Source organism: Geotrypetes seraphini, chromosome 8, assembly GCF_902459505.1.
Source record: "Geotrypetes seraphini chromosome 8, aGeoSer1.1, whole genome shotgun sequence".
In the NCBI taxonomy this organism is placed as follows: Eukaryota; Metazoa; Chordata; class Amphibia; order Gymnophiona; family Dermophiidae; genus Geotrypetes; species Geotrypetes seraphini.
This window is the reverse complement of record NC_047091.1, coordinates 55,122,947-55,146,505: the sequence shown is the minus strand read 5'-3', so window position 1 is coordinate 55,146,505 and position 23,559 is coordinate 55,122,947. Positions and strand designations below refer to the sequence as shown.

Sequence of the window (23,559 nt, the reverse complement as noted above, 5' to 3'; positions counted from 1 at the left end):
AAAAGTGAGTAAAAACAGGACCAAGGACAGGATGCAGGAGACATTACTACAACAGATATAGGAGAAAACAAGAATTCCAGTGCAAAATTAGTCTCCCAGTGATTACATTGGTCACCAACATAAGACATTCTCTTTATAAACTTTGTATCAAATTATACAGAGCCAGCATTAGAGAGGTGTAAACAGGGTAACTGCCCTGGACCCCATGCTAAGGGGACTCCCAAGTCTGCTTAAAGATGAAAGAGTTGCAGCCTGCTAGTTGTCTTTGACAGCCCTCCCCACATCACTCCAAATTTCTGCCCATCATCCCCAGCATAACTTTTTTATAAATGTTTTTTCAAGACGTATCCCTGTACCTTCCTGCCTCCCTAACAGTCAGATCAGGCAAAAAGGACAACACTGGAAGCTAACACTTGCTATCTCTGCAGCTGCTTCTCCACCTCATTCTGTATTCAAGGGAAAGGAGCAGTCTAAGAGACATCGTGAACATAGGAACCCTGTCCCTTCTCCCTTGAATACAGAATGAGGAGGAGAAGCAGCTGTAGAGATGGCGAATGTGAGCTTCCAACTTCCAGTGTCCTCTTTCCCTGATTTGACTGATAAGCTTGTGTCACTCTTTTGCCTATGGTACTGTTCTCAAAAAGACAGAAAAATGGATGAAGGGGAGCAGAGACTGAGGAATCCAGAAGTAGGAGGGGTGGGGGGAGGTGTCATGGATTGGATGCTGGCAAAGAAGATAGAAAAAAATCTTGTAGAGGGGAGCAGACGGTGATGAGTTTAAGTGGAATGAGAGATGAGACCAAGGAACAGAGAAAATGGTAGGGGTTACTGAAGAGGAACATGGACAAAACCAGAGGGAAAGAGTAGGAAGTAAATGATTGGCTTGATATTTTAAAAACTTATATGGCATGGATGCTGACCAATCGCACTTCTTTTTAAATAAAAAGTTATGCATTAACTTGAATGTGAAGTTAGAAGCAGGTTGGAGTTCTGCCAAATGGTTTTATGGAGAACAGCAAATTCCAGCCGCTTGCCACATGACTTCAATGCATAAATTAGGCCAGTACTCCCATGAGTCTTTGTCACCAATGTGTCTGCTCCTGGATGCAGTGTTGTAAACTTCCAAATCTCCCTACCACTGGCACAGAATGAGGAAAAAATAAAACACTGCTAGACCCATCTAGAGCAGTGGTCTCAAACTTGTGGCCCGGGAGCCACATGCGGCCCGCCAGGTACTATTGTGTGGCCCGCGGTTTGTACTAGTACTGTCTGTACTAGTGCTGCCCATTCTTTACGCCATTCTTCGGCTTCCCCCCTAGCCTTCCGCTCTTATCTTCAGATAATTACCACAACCTGCAGAGAGGATTGCTGGTGCTGTAGCGATCCTTGCAGGCTGCCATTGTCCTCAGCAGCATGTTCCCTCTGCTGCGATCCTGCCTCTGACGGCAGAGGGAACATGCTGCGGAGGCCGATAGCAGCCTGCAAGGAACGCTACAGCACTGCGATCCTCTCTGCAGGCTGCAGTAATTAGCTGAAACTAAGACTGGGAGGCCAGGGGAGAAGCTGGAGGACGCTGCAAAGAAGGGGGGAACATGCAGTCCTTCAAGGGGGGGGGAGATTTATAAACTATAAAGAGTTTTAGCTCATGTAAAATTGTCATTTCTTTAATAAGACATTAACTATTTTTTCTGCGGCCCCCCAAGTACCTACAAATCCAAAGTGTGGCCCTGCAAAGGATTTGAGTTTGAGACCACTGATCTAGAGTGTCCACCCTTGTTCCTGGTGCCATGCCACAAACCACAGCCCATTTCTCGCACTGCTTTATTAACAGATATCTTCTCTGGGTATTTTTGGTTACCATTTTTGTCTCTATCATATCCCTCTGGAAAACCATTTCATGTATCCACCACCCCGCTTACAAAAGAGTATTTTTGTAGCTTGCTCTTGAGTTTACCATCACCCTCCCTCCAACCCAGAGATTCATATCTTCTAAAGATTCACTTCTTGTGTCAAGTTTCTTTTTCTGTGGACGAAAAACAGGACAGTAGAGTAGTCTAACAGGCATCTGACTGAGAACCACAGAAGCTCAGTTCAAATTCCACCAACACTTCCTGTGATTGTAGGCAAGTCACTTAACCTTCTACTGCCTTGGGTACGAATTTACCCCCTCTTATCAAGCTGCGCTGCCGAGTAGGGCGAGCTAAATGTCAAGTCACCCATTCTATTCTTATGGCCGGCTCAGCATTTAACTCACATTGCTCGGTAGTGCAGTTTGATAAAAAAAGAAAAAGAAAGATGTCTTCTAGCATACCTGAATGTAATTCACCTTGAGTTACAACTGAAAATGGCATGAGTTAAATCCAAAATCCCTTCCCTTTCCTGTTTAAGCTGGACACAAAATCACTTATAATAAAATATTAAGAAAAGAACTCAATAAATAAAATAGGAAAGACATAAATGCAAACAAACAAGAGAGCAAGCTACTCAAAACATTCCTGTATCAGGCAGAACATCTTGAAACTCTCCCTGTAACATCTATCTGTTGTGTCCATAGTCAAACAGCTGGTGATAAAAAGAAATAAAACAAAGAAATTGAAATAAGATTTTTTTTATTGGACTAATTTAATACAAGTTTTTGACAAGCTTTCAAAAGGCAGAACCTTTTTATTCAGGTCAGATATAAGCAAACACAGCTGGTAGAACCCAGATCCTTGTCACAGACTTGTGGATGCACTGAACCCACTTGGTTTGATCACTTTGCGTGTCACTTGCTTCATCTCCGGCAAGGATTTTGCACACCCACCCACTTCCTTTCCCTACCATCCTTCTCCTACATCAAACAAAAAACCTGCTTTAAACCTACCCAAACCTAACCACAGCATTACCTCTCCTTGCACTGTCACCCAGTAAACCTCAATTGAATACCAGCACAGAGGAGGCTGCCTGCTCTGTAACAAGCAGGCACCTTCCTCCCAGAGAAAGGTCAGGCAGTGGGTGCAGTTGTATAGCAAGGTGCAAAGGTAAACTGGCTTAATGTTTCCTTCACAAGCTATTTTGGGCTATTTATCTTTCCAGGTCCAAACAGCTAAGGTCAGGCCATCCCAACTAAAACCTTGTTTCACATCCAGAAATAACATACCTACAAAATGCCTTCCCACCAAACAGGTTTCTGCTTCAGGTCCCAATTGTGAGGGCAGAGAACTTTTGACTATGGTCTGTTCCCCCCCTCCCCCACCTCCTTATAACCATTGCCACCCTCCCCCACCACCACTACCACTATTCAAACTGGTAGCAGACAGTAAATTTTTGTCCGCTGTCAGTGCTAAAACTGGAAATTCAATGCCAGGTCTTATCAAGGTTTCAGCATTGTATATCCAGTATTTTTGTGGGGGTTTTTTGTTTCTAATCCAGCTAGTGCATGACCGGCTAAGTTACAGTGTTTTTCGCTCCATAAGACGCACCTCACCATAAGAGGCACCCCAGATTTAGAGGAGGAAAACAAGAAAAAACCATTCTGAATCAAATTCTCCCTGACAGGTTCTGCACCCAACTCCACACTCCTTGCCAAGCTCTGCACCTTGTTCCCCCTCCCTGCCAGGGTCTGTACCCTGTCCCCCCTCTGGTGGTCTAGTGGTAGGTTGGGACAGGGCACAGGGACAGAGTAGGCATGGTCTAGTGGCTAGCAGGCAGGTAGGGACAGGGCATGCAGGTAGGCCTCCCCCTCCCAGGCATCCCCCCCAGGCAGGCAGGCAGTACTCCTCCCTCCCAGGCATCCCCCCCAGGCAATTAGGCAGTACTCCCCCCTCCAAGGCATCCCCCCAGGCATGCAGGCAGTACTCCCATCCCTCCCAGGTATCCCCCACAGGCAGGCAGGCATCCCCCTCCCTGGCAGCCCCCCCCCCCCAGGCAAGCAAGCAGGCCTCCTCCCTCCAGGCCTCCCTGCAGGCAGGCCCAGCTTTTTCCTGCTCCCTATTTTTAATAAGGAAGGGTAGGTAGGCAGGTCCCAGCCTCTTCCTTCTCCCTCCCTACCCCCTAGGCAGGCAGCAGGTAGGCCCCGGCCTCTTCCTCCTCACCCCTCAGGCAAGTGACAGGCAGGCCCTGGCCCTCTTCTTCCTCCCCGATGCCTCCCGCGCATACCTTTTTTTTTTTTTTTTTAACTTCTGGATGCAGCGCCCCACGCTGGCTGGCTGCCTGATTCCCGCCGCTTCCTCCGACTGCCGGCTGACTCCTCTTCCATTCTGTTGCGTAGCGGTGCACCAGGTTACCTGCCTGGTTCCACACTGCTTCCCGCAAGAACTCAGTTCCCCTGCGGGGAAGGGCAAGAGAGGTTCGTAGCAGCAGAGAGCAGGGCTGGAGGTGGAAAGTTGAAAAGACGTCTTCGACTGGTCCCCAGCAGTCGCTTTTTGGGTTCATCGACCAGCCTAGTCGGATCGGGAAATTTGTTTAGTGAATCGCACCCCCACTTACTTTGCATGCAGTTCCTCTCATTTGCATGCACGGATTGGAGGCTGATCGCAGGCGACGTTAGTGAATCGGGCCGGAGGGAAATTTGGTTGCTAAGGGGTCACAAACCGATTGGTACAGGATCGGTTTGCTTAGTGAATCTAGCCCTTTGTACCTTATATACCGAGTCACAACATAACAATACTTTCACTTCTGGGTTCTAATGCTATGACAGAAAGACCCCTTAGCAGGAGATCCACGTAAACAAGATAAGATTTATCAGGAAGTTAGTATTTCCAATATGAACATAAAACACGATACAAATACTAAGTGTGCACAGAACTAGAAGGGAGGCTAGGCATTCCCCTGGATCCAATGACTGACCGTACCATCTCCATGCTAAAGCACCACATTTACAGATTTTAGGTCAGGGGTGTCCAACCTTTTGGCTTCCCTGGGCCACATTAGAAAAAAAAATTATCTGGGGCCGCAAACACTAATGCTAACTGATGAGTAAAAAAAAAAAAGGTTGAGCAGGTCCTAAATTTGCAATCACTAACATAGAAGATGTATATATCTGATAATAAACCTTCATTAAAGGGACACTGTAGAGAGGAACCCAGTTTGGAGAACCATATCTGTTTCCTTTTTCTCTTGTTTTTATTTATTTTCTTCACATAAAGTTCCTTAGCCATTTTTGTAGCTCCTTTCAGCTTAGACTACTGTTTTTCCACTTCTCTTATGTCCTCCCATCCTAACAGCTCTTTCTTCACTCTTGACCTAATCTTCAACGGGCTAGGGGGACCTGCAAAGGAGGTGGTAGTACTAGCGCCACTAGGAAACAGCGATCACAACATGATCCAGTGCAAGCTAGAAATAGGAACATCAAAGGTGAAAAGAACCACAACGACAGCACTCAATTTCAGAAAAGGAAATTACAAGGCCATGAGGAAAAAGGTGGGAAAGAAGCTTAGCAACAGCTCAGGGAAGATGGAGACCATTGAGGAAGCCTGGGCCCTACTCAAGGGCACGGTGCATGAAGCACAAAACCTGTACGTCCCCAAGTTTAGGAAAGGGTGCAAAAAGAATCGAACCAAAAACCCGGCGTGGATAACAAATGCAGTGAAAAAGGCGATAAGTGACAAGAAAACATCATTCAGAAAATAGAAAAAGGACCAAACAAAGGACAACCAGAAGGAGCACAAAAGGCACCAAAAGGACTGTCACCGAGTGGTTAGGAAAGCAAAAAGAGAATATGAGGAGAGACTGGCAGAGGAAGCAAGAAACTTAAAACCATTCTTCAGGTATGTGAAGGGGAAACAACCAGCCAGGGAGGAAGTGGGACCATTAGACGATGGAGACAGGAAGGGAGTGGTAAAGGAGAAAAAAAGAGATTGCTGACAGGTTAAACAAGTTCTTCTCGTCAGTCTTCACGAGAGAGGACACATCCAATATCCCAGAACCCGAGGAGATCATAAATGGAGACTATGATGAAAAGCTGGTCCAACTAGAGATAAGCAAAGAGGATGTCCTCAGACAGATAGACAGACTGAAGAGCGACAAATCACCAGGTCCGGATGGCATCCACCCAAGGGTACTAAAAGAAATGAGAAATGAAATAGCGGAAACACTTCGCCAAATATGTAACCTATCCTTAAAAACTGGGGAGATCCCAGAGGACTGGAAAATAGCAAATGTCACGCCCATCTTTAAGAAGGGATCAAGGGGTGACCCGGGAAACTACAGGCCAGTGAGCTTGATCTTGGTTCCGGGAAAGATGATGGAAGCACTGGTTAAGGACACAATCTGCGAACACATAGAAAACAATGGTCAACTGAAGGCGAGCCAGCACGGCTTCTGCAAGGGAAGGTCGTGCCTCACGAACTTGCTGTACTTCTTTGAGGGAATAAACAGCCAGATGGATAAAGGGGAATCCATAGACATCGACAAGGTACCTCACGAATGACTGCTTAAGAAGCTGTGGAGCCATGGGGTGCAGGGGGATGTCCACCGATGGATCAAACACTGGCTGGCAGGCAGGAAACAGAGAGTTGGAGTAAAGGGCCATTACTCAGACTGGCAATGGGTCATCAGCGGAGTTCCACAGGGGTCAGTGCTGGGACCGCTCCTGTTCAATATATTTATTAATGACCTGGAGAGGGGACGAAATGTGAGGTTATTAAATTTGCTGATGATACCAAACTTTGCAGCAGAGTTAGAACCACGGAAGACTGTGAAGACCTGCAAAGGGACCTAACGAGACTGGAAGAGTGGGCAAAAAAGTGGCAAATGAGTTTTAACATAGAGAAATGCAAGGTCATGCATGTAGGGAAAAAGAACCCGATGTTCAGCTACAAAATGGAGGGATCGTTGCTAGGGGTGAGCAACCTTGAAAGAGACCTGGGGGTGATGGTGGACACAACACTGAAAGCATCAGCACAGTGTGCGACAGCCTCGAAGAAAGCGAACAGAATGCTGGGTATTATTAAAAAGGGTATCACAACCAGGACGAAGGAAGTCATCATGCCACTGTATCGTGCAATGGTGCGCCCACATCTGGAGTACTGTGTCCAGTACTGGTCGCTGTACCTCAAGAAGGACATGGCAGTACTTGAGGGGGTCCAGAGAAGAGCGACTAAACTGATAAAAGGTATGGAAAACTTTTCATACGCTGACAGGTTGAAAATGCTGGGGCTGTTCTCCCTGAAAAAGCGGAGACTTAGAGGAGACATGATAGAAACCTTCAAAATCCTGAAGGGCATAGAGAAGGTAGACAGGGACAGATTCTTCAGACTGTGGGGAACCACAAGTACAAGGGGTCACTCGGAGAAACTGAGAGGGGACAGGTTTAGAACAAATGCTAGGAAGTTCTTTTTTACCCAGAGGGTGGTTGACACATGGAACGCGCTTCCGGAGGTTGTGATAGGCCAGAGCACATTACAGGGGTTCAAGGAAGGTTTAGATAGGTTCCTAAAGGATAAGGGGATTGAGGGATACAGATAGAAGTAGAGGTAGGTTATAGAAATGGTCAGGAACCACTTCACAGGTCATAGACCTGATGGGCCGCCGCGGGAGCGGACCACTGGGCGCGATGGACCTCTGGTCTGACCCAGTGGAGGCAACTTCTTATGTTCTTATGTTCTTACTCTCCCATTTATTAAAGTCCGTACGTTTGAAATCTAGGACTTTAAGTATTGTGAGGCCGCTCTCCACTTTAGCCATTATATCAAACCAAACCGATGAATGATTGCTCCAGAATGACACACCTATCTACTAGAAAAGACCTAATGAAAGCTAGTCAACATGGATTCAGGAAGAGGCAGTCATATTTGACTAATTTACTTCAGTTTTTTGAGACTGTGAACAAACATATTGATAGCGGAGAACCAGTGGATATAATATACTTGGACTTCCAGAAGGCTTTTGACAAAGTTCCACATGAGCGACTTCTCAGAAAACTTCAGTCATGGAATAGAAGGGGACATACTACGATGGATAGGAAAATGGTTGGAAGAGAGAAGACAGAGGGTAAGCGTAAATGGAAAGTTCTAGGACTGGGAGAAAGTGACTAGTGGAGTGCCTCAGGGCTCGGTTCTTGGGCCCATCTTGTTCAATATTTACATAAATGACCTGGAAGAAGAAACAACAAGTGAAATCATCAAGTTTGCTGATGACACAAAACTGAGTCGGGCAATCGGGTACAGACGGACTGCGAGGAACTCCAGAAAGATTTGAGACAACTTGAGAAATGGGAAGAGAAGTGGCAAATGAAGTTTAACGTAGAAAAATGCAAAGTGATGCACCTGGGCAGGAAAAACAAGGAGCACCAGTATACCTTATTTGATGCAACTTTGGGCAAAAGCGAACAAGAAAGGGACCTGGGGGTAATGATAGACAGGACACTGAAGCCGTCGGCTCAATGCGCAGCGGCGGCAAAAAAAGCAAACAGGATGTTGGGCATGATAAAGAAGGGTATCATGAGTAGATCTGAGGATGTAATAATGCCGTTATACAGAGTGATGGTGAGACCACAGTTGGAATACTGTGTCCAACATTGGTCTCCCTATCTAAAGAAGGATATATTACTACTAGAGAGGGTGCAGAGGTGAGCGACGAAGCTAATAAAAGGTATGGAAAATTTGAGCTACAAAGATCGCCTTAGAAAACTGGGACTTTTCACCATCAAGAAGAGGAGACTGCGAGGGATCTGATCGAGACTTTTAAAATACTGAAAGGATTCGACAAATGGAACAGGAAACACCTTTATTCACATTGTCGAAGGTGACTTGGACAAGAGGTCATGGACTGAAGCTGTGGGGAGACAGGGCCAGGACAAACGTCAGAAAGTTCTGCTTCACACAGCGAGTGGTGAATGCCTGGAACGCTCTCCCGGAAGAGGTTGTGGAGGAAACCACCATTCCAGGATTTAAGGGCAAGTTGGATGCATATCTTCTTGAAAAACACATTGAGTAAATAAGGTATTCGCCAGGGTAGACCTGGCTGGGCCTCCGCGTGTGTGGATCGCCGGACTCGATGGACCCATGGTCTGTTAGGGTGCTGGCATTTCTTATGTTCTAGTGCAATAGGTATGTCATTCTGGACAGATGGAATGTACAAAAGCAGTCCAAATCTAGGGTGGGACCATTGCACTGGCCCTTCAAAGAAAATATATTTAAGGGAATTATACCTTATTACACACTTACAAGGGTATCTAAGAAAAAATAATCCCCCCATCTGGGTCACACCTGATTTTAACAATAAAAATTCCCTCCTTCTTTTCTGAGTTTCTTTCGAAACATCAGGAAAAACCTGAATATGGAAGCCAAGGAAATCTCTGGATCTATTTTTAAAGAAAAGTTTAAGAATCCAATCTCTGTCTGGAGCCAAAGCTACAGTCAGTAGGAGAGTGGCTGGACTAGCCACCTCTCTATCAGATTGTTCCAATAAAGCGGTAACATCCAAAAGATTTTCCTGTGGACTACCATCGTCATCTTTTTTTTGAGAATCCTGATTTTTTTTAGTAGGCAAATAATACACTCTTGACAATGGTGGCAATGAACTCTCAGGAATTTTTAAATTTTCCAGAAAGTGCCGTTTTATCATTTCTCCTGGAGGAATTGAGTCAACCTTTGTTAAACCGATTATTGTTTTCAAGTACTTCTAATTTTATTCTCAAATTAAGATTATCTTTCACAATCAAGTCTTGGTTGCTCTTAAACATTTTAAAGTCCTTCTTTTCTTCTTGTATCTCAGTTTTTATGACTACAATGTCCTGTTTCACATTTTTGATTTCTTCTTTCTGAAATTCTAATTCTTTTTCCAAATTCTTTATCCGAGGACTGAGAGAGTTACCCAGACTAGAAACCAAGTCCCATATAGATTCCAGTGTAACTTCTGGGGGTCGGATAGGGGCAAAGGAAAGTATTTGTGCACTATTAGTTAGTTCATCTGAGTGTTTTACCTCCCCTGTGCCTTGTGGATCCTTAAGCACAGTTGTCCCGGTCGCTGGTTCTTTTGCAAGGAGAAATTCCCCTTGTGCTGTTCCCTGCAGCGAGCCCTCCACTTCGCTGGCCTCTCGAGAAGAAAGCTCTGCCTCTTCGGAGAGCTGGCTCCCAGCAGCAACGGCTGTAAGAGAGGCGTCCTGACGTCGGGGCTCAGCGTGACGTCCAGCCCGGGAGTATCCGCCGAGACACTCCTATCAGTCGGCGCTCCCATCGGGCGATTCCCCAAGTGACTCGACTCACTTTGGAGACGCCGGAAAATGTCATCGACGGTGAGAACTGCGGGGCTTGAGCGCTGGGAGGCTCCACCAACGCTCCTACCCCTTCTCTTCGGCATTGCTCTGGTAAGTAGGAAAGATACTCTCCAGCGTCTTGTCAGCAACAGAATGCGGCAGCCATCTTGGATCCTGCACTGGCCCTTAACACTGAGGTGGGCCCTTAACACTGAGGTGGAGTCCTCTCTTTTCGCTACATCTACTCTGTAAAACCTGGAAAATATAGAGAATGGACCAAGTCACTGCCCTATAAATCTACTCAGGGGAGACTGCTTCTGCCTGTGAAGCCACACTTCTAGCTGAATATGCCTTTACAGAGACTGTTTTCTATAGGCAATATATGCTGATGGTCCTAAGGATCCATCTGGAGATTGCGGCCTTGAAGATCGATATGCTGCGTCTAGCCTGACTAGTGAGCACAAAAAGGTAGTCAGATAGCTTGACCCTCATTGGTGACCTAAAGATATTGGAGAAGCACTCTTCTCACATCCAACTTTTTCAGAATCCAGTCCTTCTTAGAATCTGTTGACTGGAACACCAGCAATCTGACTTCTTGATTGACATGGAAATTGGAAACAACCTTTGGCAAAAAGGATTGCATGGTGAGCAAAGAAACTCCAGCCTCTGTGAATTTGAGGAAAAGCTCTTTGCAATAAAGAGCCTATAGCTCCGAGACTCTTCTCACTGAGGTAATGGACACAAGAAAGCCATCTTAAGCATCAGATCCATTAAGGACGCTTCCTTCAGTGGCTTATATGGAGCCTGGCTGAGGACCTGCAAAGCCACTAGAGAATGACATGGGGGAAAAAATCTGTCCCCGTCTCTGCCCCATCCCTGCGAGCTCAGTCTCCAACCCAACCCCGTCCCCGCAAGCTCACTCCCCAGCTCTGCCCCATCCCCGCAAACCATCTGATCCCATCTGCACAAGCCTCGAATAGTTTTTATACTGAACTTATTTTATTAAAGTAGAAAAAGAAACAATATTCTGTACAATTGTCATTTTATAAATCAAAGTTCTGGCTGCTGAACTAGAGGAAGAGATTTTCAGCTGGCAGTGCTTTGTTTATAAATGTTTATCAACACAACTAATAGAAACTTTATCTTAAAGCAAAAAAAAATAAAAAAATAAATTTTTTTCTACCTTTGTTGTCTGGTTTCTGCTTTCCTCATCTTCTCGTCATTCTATTCCTTCCATTCACTGTCTGCCTTCTCTCTGCCTCTTCTATATAGCATCTGCTCTGTTACTGAGCCTCTCCATTCCATTTCTCTCTCCCCCCCCCCATTAGTCTGGCACCCATCTTCTTCCTGCCACTCCCACAATATTCTGGCATCTCTGTCTTCTTCCCTTCCCTCCCCCAGATGGTATTTAGCATCTCTCTCTTCCTTTCTTCTCTCAGATCTGATATCTGTCTCCCCAATTCAGCATGTGGCCTTTTTCCTTTATCCCCTCCTTCCATCCAGTATGTACTTCCCTCTCTCTCTCCTACCCTTTCCTTCAGCATCTTCTCCCCTCTCTCTCTCTCCTCCCCACTTCCCTTCAGCATCTTCTCCCCTTTCTCTCTCCTCCCCACTTCCCTTCTGCGTCTTCTCCCCTCTCTCTCTCCTCCCCATTTCCCTTCAGCGTCTTCTCCCCTCTCTCTCCTCCCCACTTCCCTTCAGCGTCTTCTCCCCTCTCTCTCTCCTCCCCACTTCCCTTCAGCGTCTTCTCCCCTCTCTCTCTCCTCCCCACTTTCCCTCAGCGTCTTCTCCCCTCTCTCTCTCTCCTCCCCACTTTCCTTTGTCTTCTCCACTCTCTCTCCTCCCCACTTTCCTTCATCTTCTCCCCTCTCTCTCGTTCCCATTTTCTTTCCATGTCTGTTCCTTTCACCCCCTCCCCACTTCACTTCAGTGCCCTTCGCTCGGTCCAGCAGCCCCTTTCCTTCCTCCTGATTGCCGCAGTCCATCCATCTCCCTCCCTCCCTTCATCTCTGCTGGCAATTTTCATTGTCTCCAAGCGGCCAGAGCCTTTTTCTCAAGTTGCATGTGGCTGCCCTAAACTTCTCCTCTGATGCAACTTCCTGTTTCTGGTTGCGTCAGAGGACAAGTTTCAGGCAGTCGAGCACGACTTGTTTAAAGGCTCGTGCCACTCTGAGACAATGAAAATCAATAGCGAAGGGAGGGGATGGAAGGGAGGGGATGCGCAGACACCAGCGATTGGAAGGAGGGGGCTGCTGGACCACTCAATCAGTGATAAGTATTTTGCGAGCATTCCCTCACTTAACTGTTGGAACAAGGCCATTCAATGCTCCATGGGGCAGTGAATGGCCTTGTCTCCGTACCCACAGCGACCAGTTGTTTTCCTCTCCATTTTGGCGGGTTACCCATAGGTAACAGTAACCGTGTCATTTTCTAAAAACCACTTAATGTTCCATAAAGGGAACGGGTGTTATACCGTGGCTCTGAGACACAGTGCCCCCTCTAGAAATCTGGCTATGTCTGGAGGAGATACCAATGAAGCCTTTCGGTCTTGAGCTCTGAAACAAAAGCGATGCCACTGTAAGCCCCTTGTTAAGGCCAGCCTGAAGTAAGGCTAACTCCATGGAGATAGGAGCAGAGAAAAGGCTCCTCCTTTTCCTTAATGCACCAGTGCTGAAAAGTTTCCCATGCCTTAGCATAAGCAAAGACAGTCGTAGGCTTTTTCGAACTGAGTAGAGTAGCAATGACTACCTCCGAGTATCTCTTGCGCGTTAACGCTGCATACTCTAAAGCCATGCCATAAGAGCAAAGCAATCCAGATCTTTATGGACACTGGTCCTTGAGAAAGAAGATCTGGCTGTACTTGAGGTCTGAGACCTGCGCCTGACTGAAGACACACTATACCACAGTCTGTGTGGCCAATCTGAAGCCATGAGAATTACTGCTTCCCAATGGCTTGCAATCTTGTGGAGAATCTGGTCTATCATGGCCCACAGAGGAAACGCATACAAGACCATCCAGAACTGTGCTTTCAGACTCAAATCTTCGACTGACGAACTGTCTGCCTTCTTGTTTCTTGCTGTCACCATCGGATCAAACTTTGGGTGATCCCAACAACTAAAAATGGCTTGGAAGGCTGCTGCAAACAGCATCCACGTGCCCGGGTACAGTGTGTCTGTCTGCTGAGGCAATCGGCTTGGACATTGTCCACTCTTGCTACATGTGCTGCTGAAAGAGCGTGAAGATGAAGCTCTGCCCATCTGAACAGTAAATAAGCTTCCAAACTCAGCTGTACACTCTTGGTGCCTCCTTGGCGACTGACATGCACCACCCTTGTAGCATTGTCCAAGAAGACTCAAACCACTTGTTCCTCCAGAGACTCTTCTACAGTCTTTGTAACGCCAGTTGAATGGCTTGAAGTTCTAATCTTTTGATTGACCACTTCCTTTGGGAGGCTGACCAATGCCCTGGATTGGGTGTCCTTTGCAGTGAGCCCTCCAGCCAAACATGTTGGCATCCATTGTCACAATTACCCCTGAGGCTAACTGAAGGGGTATGACCCTTGACAACACCTTTGAGCAGAGCCACCAGTCCATACTGGCCCAGGTATCTGAAATCCATGGCAGAGACATCTGCACAGAGTCCAACTGAGGTGACCACTGCAAAAGCAATGCATTCTGAATAGCATGCACCTGAGCCTTTGTCCAGTGGACCATGTCTATCATGGCTGCCACGGAGACTAGCACTTGGATGTAGTGCCATGCTGACAGAGCTGGTTTGGCCAGCAAGCTCGTTATCTGAATCCAAAGCTTATGTCTACGTACCTCTGGTACACAGACATGACCTTCTGCCATGTTGAAGACCCCCAGGTATTCCAGGAAATGGGACAGAACCAGATGGCTCTTTCAGAAATTCACTGTCCAACTCAGACTCTGCTGGACCTGGACCATGTGAGCCACTACTTGTTCTCCTTCTGGGAATGATGGAGCTCTGAACATGTGAGGTGCTGTCATCAGCCCAAAAGGAAGGGCTGAGAACTGGTAATGGTTTTCCAGGACATGAAATCTCAAGAACTTTGGTCCAGAAGAATGGAACATGCAGGTAGGTCTAGCTGTCAAAACCAGAGAGGCCAGAAATTCCCTTGGCACTACTTCCGCTATAACTAATTGTACTGTTTCCATGCAAAAGCGCAGAACTTTCACTGTTGCATTGACGTTCATAAGATCCAGAATGGGTCTACAATAGTCTGAACCTTTCTTGGGTACAACAAAGTATATGGCGTATCTCCCCAAGCCCGAATCTTCGGGTGGCGTTTTGCCTGGGACCCGAGAATCTCTGTCTGGATCCCTGGAAGGATCTCCGAGAGCAGGCTCCAGGTGCCGAAAGCACCTGAAGCCACAAAAATTAGACCGCCTGGAGCCTCTAGAAGTTCGCGGTCTGCTGTCAGGTAGAGATTTCGGCTGACAATCTGCCACATTGGTCATGAGAACATCCACCTCTTTCTGAACAACGTTTGCCCCTTGAAAGGAAGTCTGCTGAGGGTAGCCTTAGAGGCAGAATCTCCTGCCCATTGCCTGATCCAGAGCATTCTGCAGACTGAGATCAAATAAGCCAAAACTTTGCTTATGACCCTGATGATGTTATAGAGAGCATCGGTTACATAATCTACTCTTGCTAATAGGAGCTGGGGTAAAAGCTCATCCTCCACCAACTCAAGACTCCACAACCTGGTATGACAGGCGCATGTCACAAAGGAAACTGTTGCAGCTGCTTTGATTCCCACGGCCAGTGCTTCAAATTCTCTTAAGAATCACATCCACTCTGCGATCCAGCATATCCTTTAATACCATGGTTCCTTCACTTGGTAGGGACATGAATTTGATTACTTGCCCTATCAAGGAATCTACCTTCAGCTGAGCGAAAAGTTGTCGACATTCCTGTGCTATTGGGATACAGCTGAGCTACTGTCTTGGCTACTTTAAAGGACCCTTCAGGAGCTCCCAATGCTCCATGACCAATATATTGATATCGGGATGCCAGAGAAATGAAGAAGACTGGGCTCTCACTCCGCTCATTATAGAGTACAGAGCAGAGGGGACCTGCTGGGAGTTCAAGTTTAACTGCCGTAGAGTCAGTGATAAACTCTTTTTTTTTTTTTTTTATTCTTTATTTATCATTTTAAAAATTTTAACAAAATCAAAACATTTTGTACAGAAAGATTGTCAGATCGAACACAAAATAATAAGTAAATCATTAACATAATATGGACAAAACTCTAATCGGACAATCTCAAGTCCTCGATAATTATGTGATCCAAGATATATATAAGAGTGAACTTTTAAGGAAATCAATTTTAAATTCTATATAATAAAGAATAGTATCATGTGTCTGACTTGAGGAATTATTCTAATACCAAGTCCAATTAGTTGTTATTACAGTTACATAGTTGTTATTGTGGTAGTTGTTGTTATACCCTCTTTTTCCAGACGTTTCAGTGTCAGAAAAGCTGTAAGTTGAGATGGCTCGAAAAACACATACTTATTATCTCGATATCTTACTATACATTTACATGGGAAACGTAAAAAGAAAATGCCACCCAGCTGTGTAACTCCTGCTTTCAACAAAAGAAACTGACGTCTACGATTCTGAGTTTCTCTACTAACATCTGGAAACATTTGAATTTTCAAACCCAGGAACTCCTTACTCTTGTTCCTAAAAAACATTTTCAAAATCCAATCTTTATCCGGCAACAAAGCCACAGATAGTACAAGAGTTGCTGGTTTAACCAAATCTTTATCTGATGTTTCCAAAATTGCTGTCAAATTTTGTTGAAGGTCTTGTATTTCCTGTCTCTTATTCTCCGAATGCTGACCCCTTACGTTCATAGGCAAATAATATACTCGAGTGAGAGGAGGCAATGATTCCTCAGGAATGAGTCAGTGATAAACTCTAACAGAGCCGAGGGTCTGAACAGCCAGTGGACTATAGGGTCATCCCCTTAATTTTGGACCACCACTGTATTTAGCGCACATGAACCTGCCTGTGACCCCACAACTCCCAACAGGGAGGGCTCATCTTTGACAGTAAGGGCATAGAAATAGATCCTTCATCCTTTGAGTCTCCCTCAGAAAGGCCCACCAGATCCTGGCAAGCCTCTGAAACTGAGGCAGACATTACCTGGGAGCCCCAGCCCCCTCGTGCAAAGGGTGTGCTGCCAGATTCCCCTTCAGGATTTTGGCCCTCCAGAAAGGCTTTCCACATTAGATTGACAAATTCCAGGGAAAATTCCACGTTAGGCAGTGCAGAGTTTTGTTTAGATGACTCCAGCTTGTGTCTCTTAGGCTCCACTGTCTCTGCGTCCCTGCGTTTAGGATGACTGCCATTCTGGGGCAACGGACCCCACTCCTGACCGTTCCTCAACCCTAGAGCAAAGGGAAGACTAAGCTGGCCGCTCCCACTCCTCTTCACATGCTGCGCAGCATGTGGCGTAAGGGCGTTCTTTGAGCACCCATCCAGCATAAACCTGGCATAAATTAGGGGTAAAGGCATAGAGAATGCCACCCCCACCAGTTTTGAGGCAAAACAAGGTGATTTGAAGCTTCTGAAGAACTTTATTAAAAAATATATATTGTATATCAGAAAATCTTTCAGTGCAAAAAAACAGTTCCAAAATGCTTTAACCAAAATTTAAAAAACAGCAATTTTAGGATTTTGGAAGTGGAAAACCTAAGGGAAGGGGCAGAAACCTAAAAAAGGTTTTAAAAGACTCCCCTGATTTTCTTCATATGCTATAACAGCCTTACTCACTGTAACCTATGCTAGAAATGTACTGCACCCTGCCTCAGCTCCAAATGTAGCTGGATCTGGGAGAAGAAATCACTACCTCCAACAGACCACTCCTCCAGCGCTGAATTTTTGGCCTGCCAGTCTAATCAGTGTCTGACTGAGCCTCGATCCCCCGCAGACACAAAAGGCGAGAGGCGAAACTTAGTCAGCACCCTGCGGGACACTGCTATGTCCCCTACAGATGCCTGACAGCCACTAGAGGCAAGTACTGTAAGCAGTCAGCCGGCGTCGGTGCCTCTCCTCCTCTCTGGCATCTCGCGGCACACCTGGAATCTTACTGCGGCAGTTTGCAACACACTGCTTTAAAAGGTAACAAAAGGGCATTCATATGGGCTCCCTTCTGACTTAGTTCCTGACTTTGCAACTCATTTCCCAGTGCACAGTGGTACATGTAGCACTCTGCTGCTTCTGAAGGCAATGAAATTTCATATAACACATTGCAGGGCAAGAATTAATAAGAGTATGGAGGTAAAATACCACACGAGGTGCATACCATTCTCCCACCCACCTCATCTTACAGGCTGGGGGATTTTGCTCATTTGTTTTTACAGCCTCCTGCTTTGTACCCTCAAGATCAAGCATATCCAGGACTGGGTTCCAGCTACCACAAGTCTTTGTCAGCCAAACTCACAGAGATTTTTCCTTTATTTACCTCGCCCCTTTACATACCTAATCTGGTCATCTGGACTGGAGCTCATGTTATCAGGGCTCTCCCAAGAACCCTGCTAGTAGAGGGCCTGAATCCAGACCCCAGTTTTACAATCAATTTATGAGCAAGACTTTCCAGCCCAGCCCATCGCCTCATTGGAGAAACAAAGAATTTGATCAGGGGATGGAACCAGGGACCTTCTGCAAGGAAAGGCATAGCATATGGCACCTGAGCCACCAGGCTAGCCTCCCATCTGCTCTCTCCCTCTCCCACGTGCTCTTTCCAGGTTCCTCTCCATCTGCTTCCTCCATTTCCCCTGGAGGAAGAAGAGTCAAAAAGTTAAAGTCTATCTCCATGAACCGGATCTTTGAGCAACTCTGGGCAGTACCTTAAAAAAAGCAAGCTTTGCTGAGTCACCATGTGTCACCACATTCACACACAGCATTCAGGGTCCAATCAGCTGCACTCAGTGATCTGCCAAGGCCAATGCTGGAGACACATGCCAACAAGAGCCCCGGTGGCCTCCTATTACCATACAGAGCGGAAGCAAGAAGAGTATTACATGCACGTCGCCAGGAAGAGACTATTCCAAGGCTCTCATCCTAAGTGTAACCAGGGTGGAGAGGGCTCAGGGGTGCTCAGAGTTTCCTGAAATTTCTAGAGTGCTCATAAAGGGCTTTTTAGCTTTGAAAATACTGTATGTTCAAAAAACCCTCTCCCCACCAACTAAATAAAATGGGCTGGGGGACAGTTTCTACTGACCTGGTGATTTTGGAACCAAATTCAGTAATGGAACCAAAACCCAGTTCCCACCTGAGGTGGCCCTACTGCAAACTGGATTTAAAGTGACCATGGGGATGAGCAGTTGTAGGTCTGAGCCTTTTTATGAAGCTTAAACGCGCTTTGTGAGAATAAAAGGATTTTCTAGAGCACTGAAAAAATCTCACAAAGCTCAGAGCACCCCTCAACCCTCCCTGCTTTGGTGACACTTAGAATGATCTCTTCCTACCCATATGCACTTGACCCTCTCCCCCGATTCTTCTGTGTAGGTGCTATCACTCTAAACCAGTGGAAGAAGTATGGAGAGTAATACATCTGGACACCCGGTTCTAGGACAGGCTGTACTAGTACATGGAACATTCACACATCAGTCATGTAGACAGCCATACTGGGAATTTAAACACCTGCCCCACCCCTCACTTCATCTTTTTTTTTCTGAGCTAGCATGCATTACTGATTTATGTAAGTACAGACTATTAGGAAATCTGGCCAATCAGCTGCTAAGGCAAACAGCAACTTCCCCCACCACACAAGGATCATTTTTCTCTGTCCACTGGCCCCCTGCCGGGAACACATCATCCCCAACCACTGACTGCTGACTCCATGGCACTGGGAGTTCCAGATCCAGACCCCCTCCCCACCATACACATACTAAAGTCAGGACCACAGGAACCAGAATACCATGAGGCAGAAGCAAAGCAATTGCAAGCTCACAGAAACTAGAGGAAGGGGAGGAAAGGGGGGGGTCAAGGGTCAAACTGTATTCTCAATAACCTAGAAGCTGTAGAGAGCGTGCACCTTTAACTTGGCCATAGGGAATAGAGTGTAAGGTCAGGGAGTGCAGCTGTCTCACTTGAGGTACTGCACTCATTCTACATGCAAGTGTCATAAAATATGTACATACAGAGATGATCACATTTATTCCCTTTAACCCACACTAAGGGCTGGGACCTCCCTTGCAAACTTAAAAAAGGGATTGGGGGGGGGTTGCAAGTTGTAACCTATTTCTACCCAGACACTACTAAAGATACCAGTCTCCCTCCTTAACCTCAAGGATGGCAGCTTTAGCAGCTTCTAAAACCTGTAAATGCAAAAACATCCCAAGCTCCTTTAAGACAAGCAAAGTCACAGCTTGGCCATGCATTTCTGTCTGCTGGAACCAGTACTGCTAATGTGATTTCTCAGGAGAAAACATTATGTGGCTTGGGGCTATCAGACAGTCATAAGATGCACAGCACCAATGTCTCCCTTCTGATCTAGTAATACAGGAGAATTGAGGGGAGGGAAGACATGGAGGTGGACAAGGTTCTTCCCACTGCAGTAGCTTCTGCTGTCTCTTGTTCTGGCAGTTTACAGGGCCCAGTATTCCCTATAACCTATGGGCAAAGGGTAATAATCATGAGGTTTCTGCACAGATCTCCAGGCTTATCTATACAGCGCTGTGTACATTTAGATGTAATATAGAGTGTAAGCTCTTCTGAGCAGGGACCATCTATTGAATGTTAAAAGTACAGCGCTACGTATGCCTTTCAGCACGAAAGTGACAGGGTGGGATTCAAAACAAAAATAAAACACAAACACAAAACATTTTAAGTATTACTGAAAGGAAACAAGGCAAAAAAAAAAAAGGAACTGCAACTGACAACCAACAAAATGCCCCAACAGTCAGTATGCCAGCGAATGTAAAAACACATTCTGAGTTTTGTATCCCATTGCCACTCTGCAGAAATCAAACACACACACACACTTAACACAAGCCATACTGTCAGACCGAACAACCATCTAGCCCAGTATAATGATTATAACAAAGACCAAGCTGGGTCACTTGCTAGCTGGCAGAATACTAAAAAGTCATGAGATTCAATGCTATCTACCTCTGAGGACAAGCGGTGCCTTCCCTAGGTCTAGCTTAACAGTTTATGGACTTTAACTCCAGGAATTAAAAAAAATATACATACATTTTAGGCAAAAAAAAAAAAAAAAAACCCAGATGAGAGCTGCAGGCATGCATGCAAGCCACTATCCCGAGGGAACTGGTTGTTTACTCAGGCCATGGGCACAGCACCTGGTGACCACAGACTCAGAGACTGACATAGAACACTTCAGTATGCTAGAAAGCATTTTACAATAACAGCAAGACAACTTCCAATCCTATGAGTTCGAACTGGCATCTAGACTTTTCAGATTTACTGCTCCCCCATTCCCATTTCTGGAGTAAATGCCTCATGCAGGATCCCATCCTGCTTCCATGTTGTAGTGACAACTACACAAGTTTAAATCTGGTATGATCCATCCATGTTAAGGATTACAGTATTTCTAATTTGCAATCAGGAGATTTGCACATGTAACAATCTCTCTCCTGTTAAACTACATCCCTTTCCCCTGAGAGTAGAATCTCCACATAATCCTCTCTCACGGGTATGCAGGGCATAATCCCAATCTCTGAAATTTACTGTTAGCAAATGCCTTAATACTTGCATAGTGCTAAACAGCTACTGAATCACTCTAGTGCTGGTACAGCGCAGTGTCATGTGTGTCACAGCTACCTTCCCCTCTAATAACGTGTACATGAGAGAGACAGGTGCTGTCTTGTGCAGTCACAGCGTTGTCATACTGAAGCCAGGGCTGGGAGACCTTGATACACAGCATAACAGAACTACTTTTCAGTCTGAAATTCAGAGCTAATGTAAATTGAAGTACAATTGAACTCCCGCATGCAAGATTCAAAGTGACTCTTAGCCTAGCCAGTTTCGACAGCCCACACAGCTGGACAAGGCGGCTTATGCCATCATAAACCTCCAGAAACCAAGCAATAATGATATTGTGTATGTACTCTGACCTATGATGAAAGGCAAGAGACAGGCTAATACTATATAATACAGCAGAAAAGTCATCTAAGAGTGTTTCAGGGATAACATGAAGCTTTCATGAATTTAACTTTAGACCAAAGGCCTGAAGTCAAAGCTCAGGAGGGGAGCATACAGCAGTGGATTTACCAAATAAAAAAATTAAAAACTGGCCAAAAGCAGGACCATGAAACCACCTTGAATTCTGAGCACAGGGTTTTTCCCCTTTTCAACTCTGCAACTTCCAAAAATCTGCCCCAAGAAAAAGGAAAGAAATCTTTGAGTGAGTTATCCCTGCTTACCTTGGTTCTCCCATTGATGACATACTTATCCAGCTTGGGGGCACAGTGCAGGATCACCTCATCAATCTTGGACATTAGTGTGCCAATGTTTTTGCAGCCTGGCTCTTTACCCTCTACCCAGGCAATCTGGTCTCCACGGATGCTCTTAGAAGGAACAGTTCTCTGGTTCACCAGCTGTCCATCCCGGAACTTCCCACTCTGATTCAAGATTTCCACTTCACCCAAGACCTTGCTCCCAAGTTCCTCTCCTAAAAAATGATCCTTCACACAGATGCCATAGCTGTTCAAACAAGGGACAACATAGTCGAGGGCCATTCTCTGGGGAGGTAAGAACTGGTTCCCATTTTGGAACGGCCTGGAAGTTACCTGTCCATGACTTCTTCCATTGATTCCCTGATCTGGAAGAATTGTACCATCTTCCTGTACTTTCTTTCTCTTTCCATCCTTGGACACCAAGTCACTGCCCGGCATTGACAAAATCCTATTAGTAACTTCAGAAGCTTTTGTATCAGTTCTTTTTTTCTTTGCTGATGGAAGGCCATCGGATCTCCCAGTCAAGGTCACTATCTGGTGGTCCCTCAGCCACACAGCTTCCTTCTCAGTCAATCCCCAGTCCTTGGAGATAGTGGAATCCTGCTGCAGGAAGGGCTCAAGTCTGGCCCCATCAGCATCCCTTTGAAGAGACACGCAAGAGCCAGGTGCATGGTACAGGGGAGCTCCCTGGTCCGTCTCAGCCACTATATCAAATGCTTCCTTGAGCGGGCCGGCTGAAGTGGGGACCTGCACGCCACCCGGCAAAAGCCAGGCGGCTGAACCTGGGGATACTCTAGCAGGGTGCTTCATATAGCTCTCCACTCCCATCCTGGTACAAGAACCCCTTCCTCCTGCAAATGCCTTCTTCAGTCCTGGCTTCCCTTCTTCCTGCTGCAGACTGGGGCTCAGAACGCCCCGTCTGTGCAAGTTCTCCATGTCAGCTCTCTCATCGTGTCCAGCGCACGTACCACACGTCTCGCTGCCATGTTGCCAGCCCGTGCCTCTCCCTGCCTGTCGCTGAGTCCCCGCTGCTCTGGCATCCACTGGCACCAGCCGCTAGCAGGAGGCTCCCATCTGTCATCCTGGAAAATAAACTAAGCCAACAGCTAAAAGATTCCCAGCTCTCCCCCTCCCCCTCCCCAGGTTATACAGGAGCGCAGCCGAAAGGCCAAGTCACGCGCATATTTAGCTGCCCTCGCGCGCCGAGCACTCCTCTCTCTTCACACGCATTCAAAAACCCGGGCTCCCTTCCCTCGCGTCAGGTTACCTCCGTCATTCTCAAGCCCGCCCTCCTCCGTCCCTACCTCCGACTTGCCCTCGAGGTCGCGCTGGCGGCAGCCCTCCGAGTCGTCCCTCTGCCGCGTCCCGCCCCGCCGGAAACAGGACGTTGCGTCAAGCGCGCGGGGCGGGGAAAGCAGCACGCGGCAGAGGGGCAACTGCTGGTCGGTCGCGAGAAACCTGTGAGAGACTTCAAAGACAAGTTTTTAAAGGTAGGGTTGGGGGAGGGGGGTCGGTTCTTGAGCATCTGCTTAATATACTTTGCTCTTGGAGCCATTAATATATGGGGCTGGCTTCTACTTCGGTGAAGTCCCCCTGTTTGGGGGGGTGCCCGGGAGCTCCTTGGAGAAAAGACCAGTCCTTGGAAATCCCGGGGGAGGGGGAGGGAGCGAGACCTGGCCTACATACAGCTGCAGTTTGTCAGAGGCCTTGCATGTGTCCAGTTAAGGGCATTAGGAGCCTTTGAAGCATCTCCTAGCCTAGGTATGCTGACTATAGCTCACTATACAGCTACAGCTTTATTGTAGTCTTTGTAGATTTCCTCACACTGAAGTCTCCTCAGGCTGTGTACTGAAAACGGGACTCCCCTGAATGGCCACTGTTGAACTCACTCTAATTTATATTACCAATTGTATGGAAACTCCTAGTCAG

At 46.5% G+C, this 23,559-nt stretch overlaps 1 protein-coding gene across 1 annotated transcript in view; it reads right to left on the bottom strand.

Moving 5' to 3' along the window:
• EGLN2 (egl-9 family hypoxia inducible factor 2) overlaps positions 1–22,880 on the bottom strand; it is a 51,934-nt gene extending 29,054 nt beyond the window's left edge. The window contains exon 1 of the mRNA XM_033955019.1: positions 21,598–22,880. Coding sequence (XP_033810910.1) covers positions 21,598–22,566 — 969 coding nt within the window. The 5' untranslated portion in view covers positions 22,567–22,880. The remainder of the gene's footprint in view (positions 1–21,597) is intronic.
• Between the last annotated feature and the right edge of the window lie 679 nt (positions 22,881–23,559).